At 22.1% G+C, this 18996-nt stretch overlaps 4 protein-coding genes across 4 annotated transcripts; 2 read left to right on the forward strand and 2 right to left on the reverse strand. All coding sequences in view use genetic code 6, as the record gives it.

The window, feature by feature from the left end:
• Nucleotides 1–478: 478 nt before the first annotated feature.
• On the reverse strand, nucleotides 479–5228 carry TTHERM_00688620 (cation channel family protein; the record flags this gene model as incomplete). Its single annotated transcript, XM_001026964.2, has 6 exons — nucleotides 479–1482; nucleotides 1988–2552; nucleotides 2612–2749; nucleotides 2798–3200; nucleotides 3314–4026; nucleotides 4239–5228. The coding sequence occupies 6 exons, from the start codon at nucleotides 5226–5228 to the stop codon at nucleotides 479–481; spliced, it is 3813 nt and encodes a 1270-aa protein (XP_001026964.2).
• A 1219-nt stretch (nucleotides 5229–6447) lies between these two features.
• TTHERM_00688630 (hypothetical protein) lies at nucleotides 6448–9148 on the forward strand (the record flags this gene model as incomplete). Its single annotated transcript, XM_001026965.2, has 2 exons — nucleotides 6448–7069; nucleotides 7308–9148. 2 exons carry the CDS (start codon nucleotides 6448–6450, stop codon nucleotides 9146–9148), a joined length of 2463 nt encoding a protein of 820 aa, XP_001026965.2.
• A 618-nt stretch (nucleotides 9149–9766) lies between these two features.
• On the forward strand, nucleotides 9767–12257 carry TTHERM_00688640 (hypothetical protein; the record flags this gene model as incomplete). The annotated part of the gene is made up of 2 exons (XM_001026966.2): nucleotides 9767–10216; nucleotides 10479–12257. The coding sequence occupies 2 exons, from the start codon at nucleotides 9767–9769 to the stop codon at nucleotides 12255–12257; spliced, it is 2229 nt and encodes a 742-aa protein (XP_001026966.2).
• Nucleotides 12258–13583: 1326 nt separating this feature from the next.
• Nucleotides 13584–17841, reverse strand: TTHERM_00688650 (NLI interacting factor-like phosphatase; the record flags this gene model as incomplete). The annotated part of the gene is made up of 9 exons (XM_001026967.2): nucleotides 17646–17841; nucleotides 17488–17564; nucleotides 17166–17308; nucleotides 16441–16929; nucleotides 15935–16378; nucleotides 15340–15880; nucleotides 14608–15292; nucleotides 14430–14545; nucleotides 13584–14372 (listed from the first exon to the last, which is right to left on the reverse strand). The coding sequence occupies exons 1-9, from the start codon at nucleotides 17725–17727 to the stop codon at nucleotides 13584–13586; spliced, it is 3366 nt and encodes a 1121-aa protein (XP_001026967.2). The 5' UTR covers nucleotides 17728–17841.
• Nucleotides 17842–18996: the final 1155 nt, after the last annotated feature.

Raw genomic sequence — 18996 nt, forward strand, 5'->3', positions numbered from 1 at the left:
TGAGCTAAATTTTTTTAAAGCAATTGGTTTCAATCCTTATAAAAAATCAAAAACCAAAATTTTTAAAAAATTAGCCATCTCATGTCTCATGATGAAAATTTGTGATAAATATTTACATGCATTTTAAATATAAATTAATTAATAATATAATTATAGATTAAAAAAGAAATGGAATTAGTAATCTACCATAATTTAAGTTATTAACACTTTTTATTTCAATTTAAATCCAAAAATAAAATAACTTTTTAAAATCAATAAAAATATTTCTTGAAATATTTAAGAAAATAAATAAATTAACTGTATGATTTAAAAAGATATAATAATATTTTTATTTCTTGCATTTTCTTTAACAATATATAAAACTAATGAGAAAATTAAGGTTTTATTAGTAATTTAAATTAAATGCATTTAATTGTAATTAATTTATTTTTTATTATAAAGTTATTAATAAATACCAAAATAAATATCAGTCAGTTAATCAATTTATTCCAATATTAGTTTATGTTTAAGATTGCTTTAATCTTGTGAAAGTTTGAAGTTTACTAATTTTTAGATTTTAAATTTATTTAATTCTATGTTTAGTTTTTATTTATTTGATTACGATTGTGTAGTTACTATTTGGAAAATAAATTAAATACTCTCTTGCTGTATCAAATTCTGTATAATACATCTGTTCTGTAACTTTTAGATTATTATTAAAAGCAAATTAATAAATCAGAGGATCGATTAATTGATTTTAGTTCAAGTTATTTATACTTAAACGGTTGTTTTATAAGCTATCTAACATACTAAAAGATTATAGGTTTGTATCAGCTTGAATTATTGCAGTATTAGGATTTAAAATGAAAATAGAATTCCTCTACTTACTCAAAGGTTATTGCTGTTGCTGTTATTTTTATAATTACTAATAATGCATTTAAATTTATTAATTAGATATATTAGATAATTCCTATTTAATATTTATTGGAGAGGATTCAAAAGCACCTCTATACTTATTATAATAATTAGATGTCTAATTAAAATTATTTTGATTATTATTGTAGCTAACTTAATTCATCTTATAAATATCTTACTATTAACTTAAACTATTTTTTTTATTAGAAGGTGAATTACCGTTTCTATTATTGTTGCTACTTTGGTTATTTTAAGAAATTTCATAATTCAATTAGAAATTAGCAGCTTGATTTCCTAATATAGTCTTAGATTTTATAAAAAGTTATTAGTTGCTTTTATAATCTCTTAAAGGTTTTTATGTTAATTGCTTTTTAAAAGAAAGTTGCTTCTATTAATTTCTTTCATTTTTTTCTATCATAATGTGTTCATTTTTTTGTAAATCTTTGCTACTCTTTCTATCAGATATTTTCTTATTTTAAAATAAGTTTAATTCATTTTAGTTACTTATTTTTGGGGTTTTTTAATTTTCATCATAAATTTGTATGTTTTTAAGACTGGCATTTTTCTGTGCTTTAATACTAGATTTATCTATTATTTTTAAATTAATTTTTTATTTAAAAAATAAAATAATAGTAATAATTATAAATTAATATTTATTTATTTTTAATATTTTAAGTTATTCCAACTTCCTTAAAATATTTGCTTCATAGTATTTCAAATAAAGAATACTTTAAACTCTAAGTTATAGCTAATTAATTAATGCCTTACAAAAATTTAAAAATATGGAATCAAAAATTCTTCAGCAGTTTTGAATATTTTTTTTTATGAAATTCCACCGCAGATAATATACAATATATTGAGTAAATTAAATTGATGAGCTATTCATTGTATTCAATTGTATTTTTTAAATGTATAATTTTTTTAAATTAATTTTTAAGTTAAATGGAGTCTTCATATTTAATTTTAATTTTTATTTGATTTGGAGAGTATAATTTAGTTTATTTTGATTAATAATTTCATTTAATTTTAAAAAAATAATTTAGATCTTTTTTAAGGATTTATTTATAAAATCTGTATTTAAAATTAAATTTACTCATATATCTATGATGATCTTATCTCTAAGTTAATTTTGAGTCTTCTAAAATTATTGATCCTTTATAATCACTTAGAGAACTTAAGCTCTCCTCAGATTCTTCTTCTAACTCTTCTAGATCTTCTTCTTCTTCATCATCATCATCAGGATATAGATATGGTTATTTTGGATCTATTATAAATTTTTTTGTATTTTGATCGTAAGCAAAACATTCAATATTGAGGAAAAATTCTTTATCTTTTTTATCAATCAATTCAATTAAATGTTGATCTTCTTCTTTTAAAGTTGACTGGATAGCATTAATTCTAAAACTTTTTAAGTCATGCTTTATTATATCAATATCTTATATATTTTTCCATTTAAACCTTCCTCTTTATTTTATTTCTCTAGATTAACAAGGAGAGAATAAATATTTTTATATGGCAATCTCTTTTGATTTTTTTAAATGAATAAATGGGCAATTCATAATTCCATGTCCATATTTTTTGCAGGAAAAGCAATGAAGCTTTTAGTCATTTTCATTTTCATATAAAGACATCGTATCTTTCAGCATACAAAATTTTTCCTATTTAAATAGAAATAAATATAATTAATTTCTTTATTTTAGTAAATAAAAATATCAACATAGTCAGCAGGATACTATTTTATTGTTAGCAAAAAATCACTTATTGTTATATAGGCAAATGTACAATGGCTCATTGTTTTTAAAGAAACTTCTCTTGGTTAACCTGTGATGAATCCTTTAGATCCAATATCGCCTTTCTAATTAAAATAAAATGTTATTTAAGATTAATATTCATTTAATATTACATCTATTTTGACTAAAGTAATATCTTTCAAAATTGGATGGTGAAATGTTAGTTAACAAATTCCCTTAGTAATAATGAGAAGTCTTTAATCTAGATCATTTTTTGTAAATACATAATCACCTTATCTGTAAAAAGCTTCTTTAGCTTTAAATGTAAGTTCAGTTATAAATTAAGGAGAAAAGTTAGAAGATAAAAAATATGAAGAAGAAAGTGCTTTCCCGAAATAATTTTTTTAAATCTATAACCTTAAATCTTGGGAAAGTTTACCTAAAATTTCTTCTGTTTATTAATATTCTTAAGCAGCTTCTAGATGATAATAGCTAATGTATTAATATACTTTTGCTTAGAGTTAGGAATCTATATCACGTGCTCTCATATAGTAGCCAATATCTCTTTTTAATATTCTGCAATTTAAATTAATTTTAATTAAAAAAAAACGCATTAAAAAAAATTTTTTTAATTTTTTCTTTAATAAAATTTATTTTTGTTTTCTTAAATAATTTATTTGGAAATATACCTGTAGCTAATAGATTTAGATGCTATGTCTTAGAATATTGCTCCGATAGTATTGATAGAGTAACCAAAAACGGCAGCTGATATCAAAGTCATTAATATTACATACACTCTCTCAATATTTGTTTAAGGTACTACATCTCCATATCCAACAGTGATCATAGTGATAAAGCTGAAATACAAACAATAAATATATTAGACTTGCCATGTATCATCTTATATACCATATTTAACTAACCAAGTAATGCTACTGGAATCATTTATTCGCTCAAGGTAAGCAATTATTGTAAACCCACAACCACAGTAATGAGCTACAAAAAAAATAAGAGAAAACAATTTAAGAAGTGTCCACACTGAAGGAAATTATTATATAAACTGAGCTCTATCCTCAAACTACCTCAGTTAAATAAAAAAATTGTAAATGCGAATAAGAAACAACACTTTTGCATAAGGGAAATATTGAGATAATGCGAATCCACATACTGTTATTGAATCCAACCAAAATTAAAGTTTCAAATAATTTTCTATTATTTCTTATTTGTCTTCTACAATTTATCCTTCTCTATAGAATCCTGTGTTAAAATTTAATCCTATTTCACATACTAATACGCATATAGGTAAATAATAAAAAGCGAGAGATGATCCAACAGATCCCATTTCTTAGTATTAATTTAAAAACTATAATGGAACATCAAAAATTGTTATCAAATATGTTATCTATTTATTTTTTGTTAAAGTAAAATGAAAAATTTAATAAACCATTTCATTTAAAATAAATTTTTAATTAATCAATAAACATTTTTAACTAAAATTATTAATGCACGTTAAATTGCAAACAAAACTTTCAGTAGAAGTTTTAAATTTTAAAGAAAATGATTAAATAAATTCTTATTTGTGGATAAAATATTAAAATAAGCAATATTAATTACTACTAAAATAGCCTTCCAAACTATGAAAAAGGATGAATCTGGTGAGAAACTACTCTTTGTAGTTAAATAAGATAACAGCTTTTTTATTTTCTTCTTGATATTAAACTAAGAAAATCCATTTGTTAAATTTTTTACAATATGACTTTAATCATTTAGTAATTGTAACTAAAAAGTTGTTAATGAATCAACATCTGATTTTGTTATACTACTTTTCATTTTATTGTTAAATCTCTTGATGATATTTATTTATTTAAGCTATCCCATAAAAGTAAATTAAGGACTATTTGTTTTATCAGTCGTAGCTTGTCTATTAAACTGTCTTTTTAGCTTTAGCTTTTTCAATAAAGAGCTATTTATTTCGGGATACTTTTATTCAGATTATTAAATCTAACTTGATGTTATTTTTTACTCCATCCTCTAAACAGCAGCTAGTTGATGATTTCTATTTTTCCTTAGGGCACTTTCATTCTATTTTATATTTTTCGGTGAATAAAAATTTAGTTAAGGCGACTGAATATTCTATTTTATATTATGGCTTGACTAATTTTAAATACCACCAAATTCATCTTTATCAGTTTTTATAGCTTATGGAAACTCACAATTCTCTTTGAAAAAGAGATCAGAAGTAGCTAAATCGCTTTCAAGTACATTATCATTTTTTGGAGATGAGTAATTTATAAGTTCTGAATTATACTTTAGATTTTATTTGTTTAAAAAGCTTATTTTTTTATCTTTTATTTCTTCATGTTTTTAGTTTACTTGTCTTTATGAGTCGCCATCATCATCATAATAGTACTGAATTTATTACTCCTAATTTTCTTGTGCTTTTAATATATTTTTAGGTAAATTTAATGGTAAAATAGATTCTCCTTTCTCATCGTTCTAATTGATTAGCCTTAATTTAGGCGATTTTATAATTTATAATTAAAACCCTTTATTTTTAATATTTTTTTGTGTGCCTTGCTTTGATACTTCTACTGAATCCTCCATCTGGTAAAAATTATTAAAAATTTACTTTTTAATTAAATATATTCAATCAATAATTAATTCCTTTGAAAATAAGCTTTATAAAATGTTAGTTATTATATTTATATTAAAATTTATCAATTCTAAAGAATAGTTAAATCATACTACAATCAATCAATTTAAATTAGTTATGATGTATTTCTGTTGAATATTAAAAAATAAAATTATTCTCTTCAAATTATAGTTTTATTTGAAATAAATTTAAGGTCAAAATTAAGAAATATATATTTATTTAATACAAGATAATGTCATTAACATACTGATTTATTATAAATAATTCAGAATAATTTTTTAATTTTTTCCAAGTAAAGTTTAAGAATAATCAATGTTTTAATTATTTTTGTTATTTAAATATTTTAGTTTATAATAGAACTTAAAAAATAAATTTTAAAATAAAATTAGAAATAATTTTTAATATTTTTGTTTTTTATATAATTTTATCAAATAGTAAGTTATTAATTATTAAGGTAGCTTTTTTTATCAAAATAAATAAATAAATACATATGATTAAATTGTCTTGAGCTTTTTTTAATTATTGTTTCAAGTTAATTTTTTATTAATAAATAAATTGCAATACAAAAATATTTGTTGATTTTAATCTTATATTGTAATAATTTATTAATGAAAGTTATTTTATTGAGTTTGCTAAACATGGTAGAAAAATAATAATAAATTTACAAAAAATTAATCAAGACTAATTTTTTTACAAATATTTTTATTTCTTATTGAAAATTAAATTTGGTAAAAGCTAGTCATTACCAACCGTGAAATATAAATTTACTAATTATACACAAAAAATATTCTTTGAATTTTATGCGATGTGATTCTTTTTAAAAAAAATTAACATAAATTTTTTAATTTTAACATAAATTTATATGCTTGTGCGTAAATTCTAATTACTTTGTGGTATTTGTTAGTTTGCATATAAAAGAAAATATATAGATTGATAAATAGATAGATATTTAAAACTTTGAGATATTTTAATGTTACTAAAACCATATGTATTTTAGATAGAAAAAAGAAATTCAGCAGATTATTTATTTATTTATTTGCTTATTTATTAAAAAGTTTGTATAGATAAAGAAATTTATAATCAATCTCGATTAATATTTACTTAATTTTTAATTTGATGAAATTAAAGAAAAATATATAGTTTTAAATTAATATAGATTTTTGATTTCGTATGTAGAATTCAGTTTTATAGATAATGAAGAACCTCTCTGATGCAGATTCGCCATATTTATTGTCAAAAGTTTAAAAAGCTGAAGAAAAAGGATACATTAAAAAGCCTACATTACTTTTAATTCAGCATTTCCATAAAAATTATAAGGCTTAAATCGATCATGAGGAGGACGAAGATTATCTTAAATTTAAAAATAAAAATAATTCGAAATGTTTCCAAAAGTTTATTTAGAAGTTTGATATAAAAGAAACAGCTAAGAGCATAGATTAATATTATTCAAGGTATTAAAGTTTATTATAGAATAACTAAAGTTATAAGAGCGAATTTGAGTAATACTTAAATGAAACTATTAGAAAGAAGTAAAAAAGGATTGATGAAGAAGTTATTGGCAAAAACGGAAATAAGCAAAACTCAAATCATCAAAAAGAAACAAATATTAATAATGGTGTAGAGTAAAAATAGTAGGCTCTATAAACATATATATAGTAGTAAGATATAGCTTCTTAAAGGGATAAGGAAATCATTTAAAAAGCAATACAAAATTTGAATTAAAGTTAATCAATTTAGAGTGCTCAGTAAACACAATCTTAAAATGACAGAAAAGATTCATAAAATTTAAAAGGTAAATATCATCATAAAAATTAGTTAATAATAAATTATGCGAATATACAATATTCCATTAAAAACTAACCAATTTTTTTTTTAATTTGGTATTCTTTAATATTTCGAAACACAAAGCTAACAAATATCTTTCTATAATTTTTAAAGTGACTTTTTGATATACTTCCTGATAAAATCTATATTAAATCTTAGAAATTGTAGGCAAATATTTATAGACTATATATTTTTTATTAAAATAGGATAAGATTACTTTTAAAATAACTAAATTTAAGTTATGGAACCTCTTTCAATTTATACATAAGAAAACTCTCAATCTGTGCAGCAAATTGATACTAAAAATATAAATTAAGATTATTCATAAATTTAAGGGGGGAAATAAATGATAAAAGGGAATAATTTACCTTTTAAAATAAAAAAGCAAAGGGATGTATAAAAAAAATCAAGAGAGAATCAGATAATTGGTAATAATTAGCAAAATGAGGCAGATTAAATCCATAAAGATTTAGAATCAAATAGTTAATAAAACAATAAAATAATTGATAAAAATCCTTTAAAAGGTGCTGATAAATAAACTATTAAGCATAATATGCAAAATAATTAAAATTAAGTAACAACATAAAATTAAAACGAATATAGCTAGGAGTATTATTAACATTCTTACTATGATAATCAATATTACTAGCAATATCCTCAATAATAAATATGGCAATAAGATTAAAATTAATTGTTATTTGATCCTCAAAGCTTACCTCAAGATTTGTACTAAGAATTCATATTTTGTGAAAATTTGCAAAAAAAATTAATTGATGATATTATGAATAAAAATTATAATTCTGATGGATTAAATATGGATGAAAAAATTTAACAATACCTTTCAAGAAAAAATATGTTGGAAGAAAGATTGAAGCCATTTTAATAAAGATAGAATTATTCTGAGTATGAAGCTTAAAAAATTGTAAATTATGATCAAGAAAATGCTTTAAATAAAAATAAAGAAGATTCTCAAATCCAAAACATCAGGAATGATAGTAAAGAGTTAAAAGAATAAAAAATTATTTCTAATAGCAAGCATTCAAATAATAACAAAGAATCTCCAACAGGTATTTATGAAAAAAGGTAAGCCATAATAACTGCTGGATAACAACCTTAACAAAATTAAAAAGGTAATTTATCGAAAAAGTAAAAGTTATATGAGGGAAATAGCTTAGAAGATAACTATTAACAGCAATAATTGCAAAAAATGAATTACTCCCAAAATGAATAAACTTATTCTGATTCTTCGAATAAAGAATCCAAAATATTCTCTGGATAAAAAAATGAAGCAATAACAAAAGAAAAGGCAAGTTAAAAATAAAATGGAAAAAATGATTTTAGCCAATAAAATAAAATATCTAATAAAAATTTCAATCAGCTTTAAAATACCTTGTAACTTTAAATTAACAGTTTAGGATACTAAAATCAACCTCATAAAATGCCATATAATAAATACAATCCATTTATTTATGAATCGTAATAATATACGCATCACCCAAATTATCCTCATCATCAGCCTCCTCCACCATACACTTCTTATGAAAAATCACATTACTACTAGCATGCATATTAACCTCCTACTAATCACATTCCTTAGCAGCCTCATAATAGCTAATCTTAGATAAAACCATAATAGCAATAACCTCCCCCATACATAATTCCACATTAATAATAAATACCTCCTTATAAGTTAAATTATAGCAGTAATATGTACCCTCCTTAAGTTATGCAATAGTATCCATAGTATTAATATAATGGTTTGTAAAATGAAAATATATAATTATAGAATTACAATAAGTAATAGCAAATATAGAAGTAATAATTGCATTAGCAACCTAATATTGATAATGAATATTAGTCGAATAAATTGTAAAACAGTTAAGGACTACTGAGCTCTAAAGAAACTATGTAGTTAAAAAACCTATCTGATATAAAAAAATAAATAAATAATTCATAAAGAGAAGAAATTAGAATTACAGAATCAAGTGAAAGTGATGTTTAATTGATCGAAGATCATTAAAAAATAATTTAAGAAATAAAAAATTGAAAAAAAATTGTTTCAAAGATAGATAGATAGATAGATAGATAGATAGATAGATTGTTATTATGTTATGTTTATATTTATATATATTTTACTTAAAAGCAAAAAAAATTTATTTAACTAGCTAATTAACTAAATATTTTTTTTAATTTTTAAAAATTTTATGATGTGAATACATTAAAATATATTTTATAAAAAAAAATAATTTAGAAGGAAAATTCTCAAAAAAAATTATTTATTTTTATTCTTACTATAATATTATGACAAATTAAATGCTCATTAAACAACAAATACCACTACTTATTGATTAATTAATTTATTGTTTAGAATTATTATTATTTTTTTTGAATAAGAAAAAATAAGATTGATTAATATTATATCAACTATTCTTTATTTGTTTGTCTTTAGTTATTAATTAAAAAATTCGCTATAAAAATCAATAGGTAATATTCTAAATACATTCAAGAGAATAAGGAAAGCGAATTAAACATAGCAAAAAACTTAAAAAAATAACATAATTTCTTTTAAATCCCATTATTCTAGTTTAGATTATTTTAGAATAGGAAAATTGGACTTAGATTCAAAATAAACATTTTATAAAATTCGATTTTGCGCAATAAATTCATGATTAATAATACAAAAAATGAATTTTCTGCTGATTATGTTAAATGGATAAAGAGGCTCTAAGACTCTAATTATCTCAATCCTAGTGGAATTGTAAGTCATGTCATTGATAAATTCTACAATGCTAATATAAGCTTAAGTACAAGAGAACCCGAAAAGATGAAAAAAGCAGAAATGATCTTACAAAAACCAAACAAATGTATAACAAATTTATAAAGTTAGCAAAATCATAGTTAAGATTTTTAGGTTGCTAAGAATCTAGATATAATATAATATGAAATGCATAAAGAATAAAATAATGATTAATCAAATGCAATGGAATAAAAGAATCAAATTTAAGAAACTAAAGTATAAGAAAACAAAGGATTGAATGATGAAGTTCAACAAAAATAAAATTCCTTTTATTAAGACACCATTATAAATAAGTGCGCTTATAAATCCAAATAAAAAGTAAATTCCTTCATTTTTATAAGTTTATCTATTAATTTTAATTTTTAATATTCTAAATCTACAATTTTACTAATTTTTAAAAATAAAGTCTATGTAAATATAACCCCTTAATTCTTTTTAATTTTTCTTTCTAAAAAATCGAAAATGTTTAAAAAAACTCAAACACATATTTTTTTTTTGCACAAAAACATAAAATAATAATTTTTTACTTGCTTTTTTTTTCATTTGTTGGATTAAATCTCAGTTTTATTTTTTAAAAAAGGAAAAAGAAGTCTTGTTTGTAAAATAATAAGAAAAACAGAATACACATATTCAAAATAATGATTAAACAAAAGCATAAAAAAATACAGAAATAATTTATTTAGACTTTCAATAACTCTAAAATAGTAAGCTTAAAGAATATTAGCAACTTGAAGAGAAAAAAAAATTTTGTGAGCTTGACAAAAAGCAAGTTAAAAAAGAAAAGTTGAAATATTAGAAAATTCTGCACTATTATCAAACTCAATTAAGTAAAATGGAGTAGTAATTATTAGAATTGGCTCAAAATTACACTTTTCTTTTAAATAATGAAGCTATAAATGATATTTTAGATATAGAAGATGAAGACTCTTTATTATTTAATGGTATATCAAAATAATAAGAATAAGAAATGAGTAATAATTAAGAATTTGATGAAAAGCAATAAACTTTAAGTGGCTTAATTTAATAATAAGATCATTCAAGTGATAGGGATTTTTCTTAGGATTAAATTATTTCACATGATTTTAATAAAAATCAAAAATAATTGAACTACATATCCTTACTGTAATCTGATCAATGTTTAAAGAATATTAAAATATTTGATTAGTCTAGCATTAATTTAACTAATAAAAATGCCTATTTAAGCTAATTAGATATTAACTAAACTAGTTTCATCAATAAAAAATAATAAAATATAACTAGATCTGAAGATTAAATATTTAAATTGAAAACTATTTTTTAGTAATATATTGAAGATATAAAAAAATACACATGCTCAAAAAAAATTAAAATTAATGGTAAATCATACGCTGTCTTTGTTGTTGATTCTAAAAAAGTTATAGAAAAAAGTATGTAGCAGTCAAAGAGGTTATTTAAAAACATAAATAATATTTACATTTTTGCCATTTTGAGACTCAAGTAGATCAAAAAATGTCTCATTTAAAAACAAGATGAATGTTTAGAAAGATTGGATGAGTTATTTAAAGTGAATTTTTGGCCAAAAGAATACAAGTACACAAGAGAAAAAGGCTCAAAAGAAAAGCAGAAATAAATTCAAGATGAGATTGAAAAAAATAAGCCTTTGTTGTATTAAAATAAATAACTTCTTTTAGACATTTCTAAAAAGAAATTCGAAATGAAAAAAGAGAATCCCTAAAAGAAGAGAGAGATTCAAAAGCTTGAAAATTACCTTATAAAGAGGCACCAAGATGAAAGAAAACTCTCGAAAAAGCTATAGCTCCACAACCAAATGAAGAATTTTATAATGTATTCAATCAGATATGTTGCAGATAATATTGCATATGATGATCCTGAAGATGTTAACCGATAAAAAAAAATACTTAAGTACTTTCACTTAGCTTATAATAAAAGTGATTTACAGGCTCTAGTTTCTCCTTAAGCTCCTTACACAATATAAAATATTCAAAATATAATATCATTAGATAATTAAAAGGCTTAATTCAAATATAATTAATTTTTCGATTATCAAAAACAAATGATAAGCTAATACAGCTAATATCTTTTAGAATAAAACACTGAGAACAATGATGATAAGCAGATTCAAGTAATCAATATAACATGGGAAGATTTACTTAATTATCCCAACATACTCGAGAAATTTAATGCTGAAATAATTAGATTGAACATGTTTAATAAATCTAATAGGATATTTATGTAAAGATTTTGCTTATATGAATATCATAAAATAATTCTAAAAGGGAAAGGAAACAAAATAGATCATTTTTATGGAAATAACTTTATATTAAGTGCACTATCAAATCCTAAAATTATATAACTATGAAAACACCCACTTTTTTTAATTACCATCCGCATATTTGTTAATCACAATCCACATTTTTGTAAATTAAAGCTTATATTATAAAAAAAAATATAATAATTATCAATTTAATTTAGATATCTGATCTATTTAATTTATGGTAATTATTTGTTATTACTTCGTTCTTTAAAAATTTTATATTTAATAAAATTCTTCAATTTATAAAATAATAATTAAGAAAAGGATACCCTTAAATATAATAAATATTTGTGAAGATAATAAATTGAAATTGTTAATTTTTATTGGTTTGTTTTAATTTAATCACTAAAAATTTATTTCATAATATATTACCAAAAAAGAAAAACAAATTAATTGTCACAAACCTTTATTCTTTTATGACAAAATCTGATTGATGCTTCAAACTAGATGCGCGCACAATTAACGAGATAAGTTAATATTGATGATATTTAAACTATATAAGCACTTGAAGCTTGTAGCCAAATAAAACATTATCATTTTTCTATTAGACTTTTTGGACATATTTGTTTTTCTTATATTTGGAAACAGTAAAGCTGATGAGATTAAAATAGCAGGCACATTATATTTTTTTGTAAATTTTTTTTTTTGAATATATTGGAATAATGTTAAGAAAAATAAATTATATTGTAAAAATATCTAAATAAAAAAAATAATTAAAAATTATTTTCATTTTGAGAATCTGTAGTTAAATATTCTAGGCTTGTGTAAGTTCTTTGCCATTTTAGATTTTTCATTTTTAATTCCTAAAATACAAAAATGGGTGAAATTAATTATTTTTTTAATCTAAAAATATTATTAAGTTAATCAATCAAATTAAGATTAGTAATTGTAAAAAATCAGATAGCTTTGAGGATTTTGTTCTCTATTATTATCTCAAATATATATTAATTGATCTCTATGTATTTTATAATGTAATCAAAGTAAGTATATCTTTTTAAAGATTATTATTTGTCTTAAAATTCTTGCTTTTCATTTAGAAAATAAAATTTAATTTATTTTTAAATTTAAAACATTTATAAATTAGAAAAGCTCTCTCTGCCTGCTATTTGCAGTTTAAAATTTAATAAAATTCAATCAATTATTTATTTAGTAAACTAAGAGCAAATTTTTAATATAAATTTATGGTACATTTTTAATGATATTTTAAATAAAATAATTATTTTACATAAATATTTATAATGAAATTTTTTATTTTAATTAAGAATGAAATGAAATGTAATTTATTTCTATCTATCTTGCTTTTTCATTAATTTAATATATATTTTAAATTAAAAAAGATCTATTTATATTTCTATCTATCTATACTTTTATTCAATTGTTGCTATCTTTGATAAGTTCTAGCTCACTTATTTAAACTATTTGGTTATTATTATTGTCTTACAAACAATTTTTAGACATTTATTAAGTTTACTAGTATAAAACAGGCTGGATATCTTAGTTTGAATCTTCAAACACATCAGCTTCATCTCTTTCTAAATCGTCATCTTCGTCTTCCTCATTAGGATTATCTTCACCTTAGCTGCTATTATTTTTTTAGTTATTATACTGTTAGTTTTATTATTAGTAATACATATCTTCATCCATTTATTAATATTAATTATTTTCCATTTCTTAAATTTAATCGTTTTATTTGATACCATAAACTCTCTCTAATGCCTCTTCTACAGACTCACATTCTTGGTAGATATTCAGCTTAAAAGTTTTATGAATAAAAACTCTAACATCATCCTTGTCAAGTAACTTTTTCAAGAAGTCTGTCAAAAATTTAAGCTCCATATCTTTTTTATTCTCAAAGAAAGGAATTATTGGAATTCCATTTTCAATTTAGAAGCCAAAAGAGTAAGCAGCATTATCTACAATTACTATATTCTTTAATTCCCTGTTCTTGAATATCCTTAAATCTTTTATATGGACACCTTCTTTTGTCATTACACAATTATCTCTACTCAATACATAATTAATGTACTGCCTGTTTGGGTCTAAGTATTCAATAACTCTTTCAGCATAGCAACTATGTGAGGCAGTAAAAACAATAATTTCAAAATACTTGCTGAGCTCTTTCAGGCATTCTTTAGCATATGGTCTAATGTTAATTCCAGCCTTTTATTTGATAAACATATATCAATTTATTGAAAATGTGTACTTTTATTTTTTTACCTGGACTAATTCTCCGTTCGGGAATGTAACTGATATAACAACATCAGAGTAAACATTTGGGTCTTCGTTGCAATGAATTAAAGTTTCGTCTAAATCAAAAATTATTGTTTTCTTTTCTTTAATTTTAAAATTAAATTATGTTCAAGTATGTGCTTTATTTTTATCTAAAATATCTTACTATTTGGATTTAGTGGAAGTTCAATTAATTTAGATTCCAAGACAAGAGGGTCAATAGGCTCTAATGATCTACAGAAGTTGAGAGCATTAAAGCTTTGAACAAAATGTTCTCTGTATATGTTGCAAAAATAATCGTCTTAGTTAGGGTATCTGTTGTGCATATCCATGCTTGTATTATAGTAGCAAAATCCTAAACTGATTGGAGTTTCTATTCTGTTCTTTCTATGAAGTATCTCATTTTATACTGTATCTAAATCAGAGAGCTAAAGAGCTTTGTCATTTTAAGAAGATCTATTCTCAGCGTTAAAGCTGGATTTCTTACTTAATTTTAATTCTACGTCTACATTGTCAATTTTATCTATGTAATCATTTCTAGGATAGGATAGATACTACTACATTTACTAAGGCTTAACCTAAGAAACGTACTAGCTTAATCCATTTTATACTTAATTATCTTGCTATATTTGTTAAGGAATTTAAATTTCATCACTTTGCTTTTTAGATTGAAGTATAGAGGTTGTTTAGTTAATACTAGCAAGAGCTTTTAAGCTAAGTTCTAGCTATTATTTGTTCTTCACTTCTTTACTTAATTAGTTCACAGCTTTTTTAGAAGAGTTTAAACTGCTAGTTAATGAAGAGCTCACCTTTGTGCTGCTGCTAAAAATATTTTTGATGCCTGTTTTTTACTAATAAAATTTTGATAAAATTAAGTCTATTTTAAAAATTAATTTACTTTTTGCTAGCTCTACTTTAAAGGTGATTCAGGTTTTTTAATTTATGATGCAACAGGTTTCTAATTAAGGCTTTTTTAAGCTTAAAAAGTATTTAGTTAATTTTTCTTATCATTTTTATTGAGAGAAGAAGATTTGTAAAATTCTGATCCTGTCCTTGTCATTGTAACTTCAAAACTCTCCCTCTTTTTATTGGCAGTATTATTATAAACTGGAATTTCTTTTTATGGTTTAATTTTTTTTGCTGAACTTGGTTATTCATTAATTTATTTCTAAGCCTTTTCGTGATTATATGAGCTGCCAAACTATTGCTAAGTAAGAAACATTTATTTTTTATCAGTTGATTTTTTGAAAAGAGCAGAGTCGTTTTTTATAGTAAGCTAATTAGAAATTGTGGTGGATTTAGGTATAAAGTTTAAAAATTAGTTTGTCTTGTCCTCAGGAATTTTCTTTTTTGAAATTATATCTTTATTAATTTGTTTAATGTTATTTAAATATTCTTCTTCTATTTCTTTTTCAATATCTGCTTTATCCTAGTTATTGCTTTTATAAAAATTCAATTAATTTTGTTATGATATAATTATTTTTTTATATTACATTTATTATTGATTTTGTTAGGAATTATATAATAGTCCATCTTAAAAGCAATATAACTATTCATAGTCTTATTTAGGAGTGGATTCTGTTTAATTAAACTCTTTACCTTTGTTGTTTTAAACACTTTTCGAGAAGTATTCATGAGACTATGTATTCTTGATAGGGAATGTTTGTGGATTCTAGTTCTGCTAAATTTTTTAGTTATTTATTTATCTCTGCAAGGAATTGCTCTTTTTTTGTTAGCCTGGATTAGAAAAATTAGATTAGAATGATCCGCTAGTTTCAAATAGTTTTTTTTGTGGTAGTATTTTACTGCTATTTACAGATGCAATTTAAGAATTAAATTTTTTAGAAAAATTATTATTGGGTGAATTAAATCCACTAGAGGAAGCGAATATCTAGGTAGTTGGATTATTATTTTGCTATTCTTCTAGAGTATAAAATCTATTTATAAAATAAAATATAATAAATACAATAAATTTCATTTGATTTCTTATGATATTTACTAATTTGAAGTATGAGAAGTTGCTTAAGTAGTAGCTAAAGTAGAATTTTATGTCTATATCAAACTCTTAGCTTAATTTGAATTAGAGTTTGCAAGTACCTAGGGGTTTTATATGCCTTGATTAACTCTATTCTTTCTTTAAGCTGTCATTTAAAGCATTTATATAAAATTTTAGGAAACGAAATTCGAGGGCACATTTGAATTTGACATGTTATTTTAATTTGTTATAGTTTCTATGACTGCATTTTGTGCTTATGAAATATTTGCTAAATTTTAATTTTCTTGTTTTTGCTTTATTTTTTATTAAAGTTTAAGAGGAGCTTCATTATTTTATCCTCTGTGAGAAAGTTAAGGTTCTTCTAAGGTTGAAGGGCCATTATTTTAATCAATTTTAGCTGTTTAAAATAGGGCAGAATTATTTTTTAATCTTATTTATGTTTACACATTTTCGTTTTATAGCTATTCATCCTTTCCACTTAGCCTATTCACACTTGATTAATTATTTAAAAATAAAATCATTATTTCAAATTTTAAATCGCATATTAACAAAAAAAGCTGCATATTTGCTATAGAATTTAAATAATAGTTTGAATTTCAAATATTTCAAGAAATAAATTTGTTATCAAATATTTAAGAATTGAATGTATTTATTTATTAATTTCTATCTATCTATTTGAACCTATCACTTAACAAACAAAACACTTCAAAAAGCTTAAAATTGTTTACAAATTATTTTTCAAAGCGCCTTATATGTTCCTTGCTGATTACCCAAAACTTTTTAGTCCCTCTTAGAGTGCAGCACTTTAGTTGTAATTGAGTTATTTTGTAGAAGAGTAATGATTAGGCTTAGCAACGTTTGTGGTTTCCTACTTTAATTTATGAACAAAAATATTGAAGTATTTATTGATCCTTTATTAATTAATCATTTTAAAAAAGGAATAGAATGGAGTTTTGAAAGGATTTATTTTAAATGAAAAGCAAGAAGTTTTCATTTGCTTGTTTCTTAAAAATAACTTTAAATAGGACTTAAAAAATATTAAGACAATACCATAACATCGTTCTTTGCCTAACTCATCTTCTTTATTATTTATTAAACTGCTTCCGTATTGTATGGGCTCTTCTTATCTTTTACATAATGGTAAATAATTTATTATGTTTAGTAAGAAATTTGTTTAATTTTATTGAATTTTTAGGTTGCAAAATTACCTGGCATAATCTTTTTTAGCTTCTCTAGTGGCTTTGGAGATTATAAGAATGCAACTTCTCCAAATTCTTTGTTCATTTTCATATATAAAGGTGCTTTTATAACAATCCTTCTTCTATTTTTTAGTATACTTTCCTTTTAATAATCTTTTTGACAAACTTGATTTACAAAGTGTATGTTATTATTATAATTATCTGTCAATAACTTTTACACTATCTTAAAGTAAAAAAATAGATTAGAGGTTGAGATTAAACCTTCAAAACAAGATTGAAAAGCTAATTTTTATGCTTGTTATTAAATATACAAAATCCATAAATCTATAACAAAACCTAAATTCCGCAAAGTAAAGTGAGGTAAAAAAAACTATACAATCAACGATCAATGTACAGCTGGTGTTTCTTTTTTAAAAAAAAGAAGGTAAAACCCTAATTTCAATTAAATTTATAAAAATTAATCTATTATTACAATGACCTATACATCCAGTAAATAACCAAAACAATATTTAACTAAAATTGCAACTTATCTAATGGAATAAAAACCATGTTTAAAATAATACTATTACTATAAAATTAATTGCCTAACTTCCAAAATACCTAATAATTTCATACTCTATTTAATTAAAAGTAAGTTAAGGTTAATTATTTAGACTCACAAATCTCCATAAAACAAAGTTTTTTAATAATATCAAGAATTTTTTAGAATTGAATTTTTCTTATAAATTCGAAAATAATTAATTAAGAATATTTGTAAAAAAGTAGATAAGTAAGTATATTCATTCATACATGCACTTTTATTTTTATGAAAAATATTTTTTCTTGTTTTTAAAGCTTGCTTTATTAAAATTAAGCTAACATATATTAATTTTCAAAAGAATTGCTTTTAACTTAATTATTGATAAATAAATATGAATAATTTTTTAAGTAATTAAATATAGCAGCTCTTTTTACTTCAAAAATGATGAGTGAATATTTTACTATTAAGATTTATTTTAGACAAATTTATTCTTATCAAATTAAATAAAATCAGAGAGCTGAAAGTTAAGTATTTTCGCGTTTAAATTTAAATAATAGCAAGAATTGAAAATAAAAAAATTAACAGAACAAAATATAAAAAGCTAAAAGGAGATAAATATGTTATTGCAAATTAGTAATAATAACTGAAAGTGAGGAAGAATGTAAAAAGAGTAAGATATTTATTTGCTGTGCATTTTTGTGTTGTGGAGATAAAGAATAGAACAAAATATAAATAAATTAACTGATGAATCAAATATACTTATTTACTTACTTACTTAGTTTTATAATTTATTTTTTAACTTTATTTATTTGATCCCTTTTTTAATTAATTTCTTTTACA

Source organism: Tetrahymena thermophila, assembly GCF_000189635.1.
Source record: "Tetrahymena thermophila SB210 genomic scaffold scf_8253915, whole genome shotgun sequence".
Classification (NCBI taxonomy): domain Eukaryota; phylum Ciliophora; class Oligohymenophorea; order Hymenostomatida; family Tetrahymenidae; genus Tetrahymena; species Tetrahymena thermophila.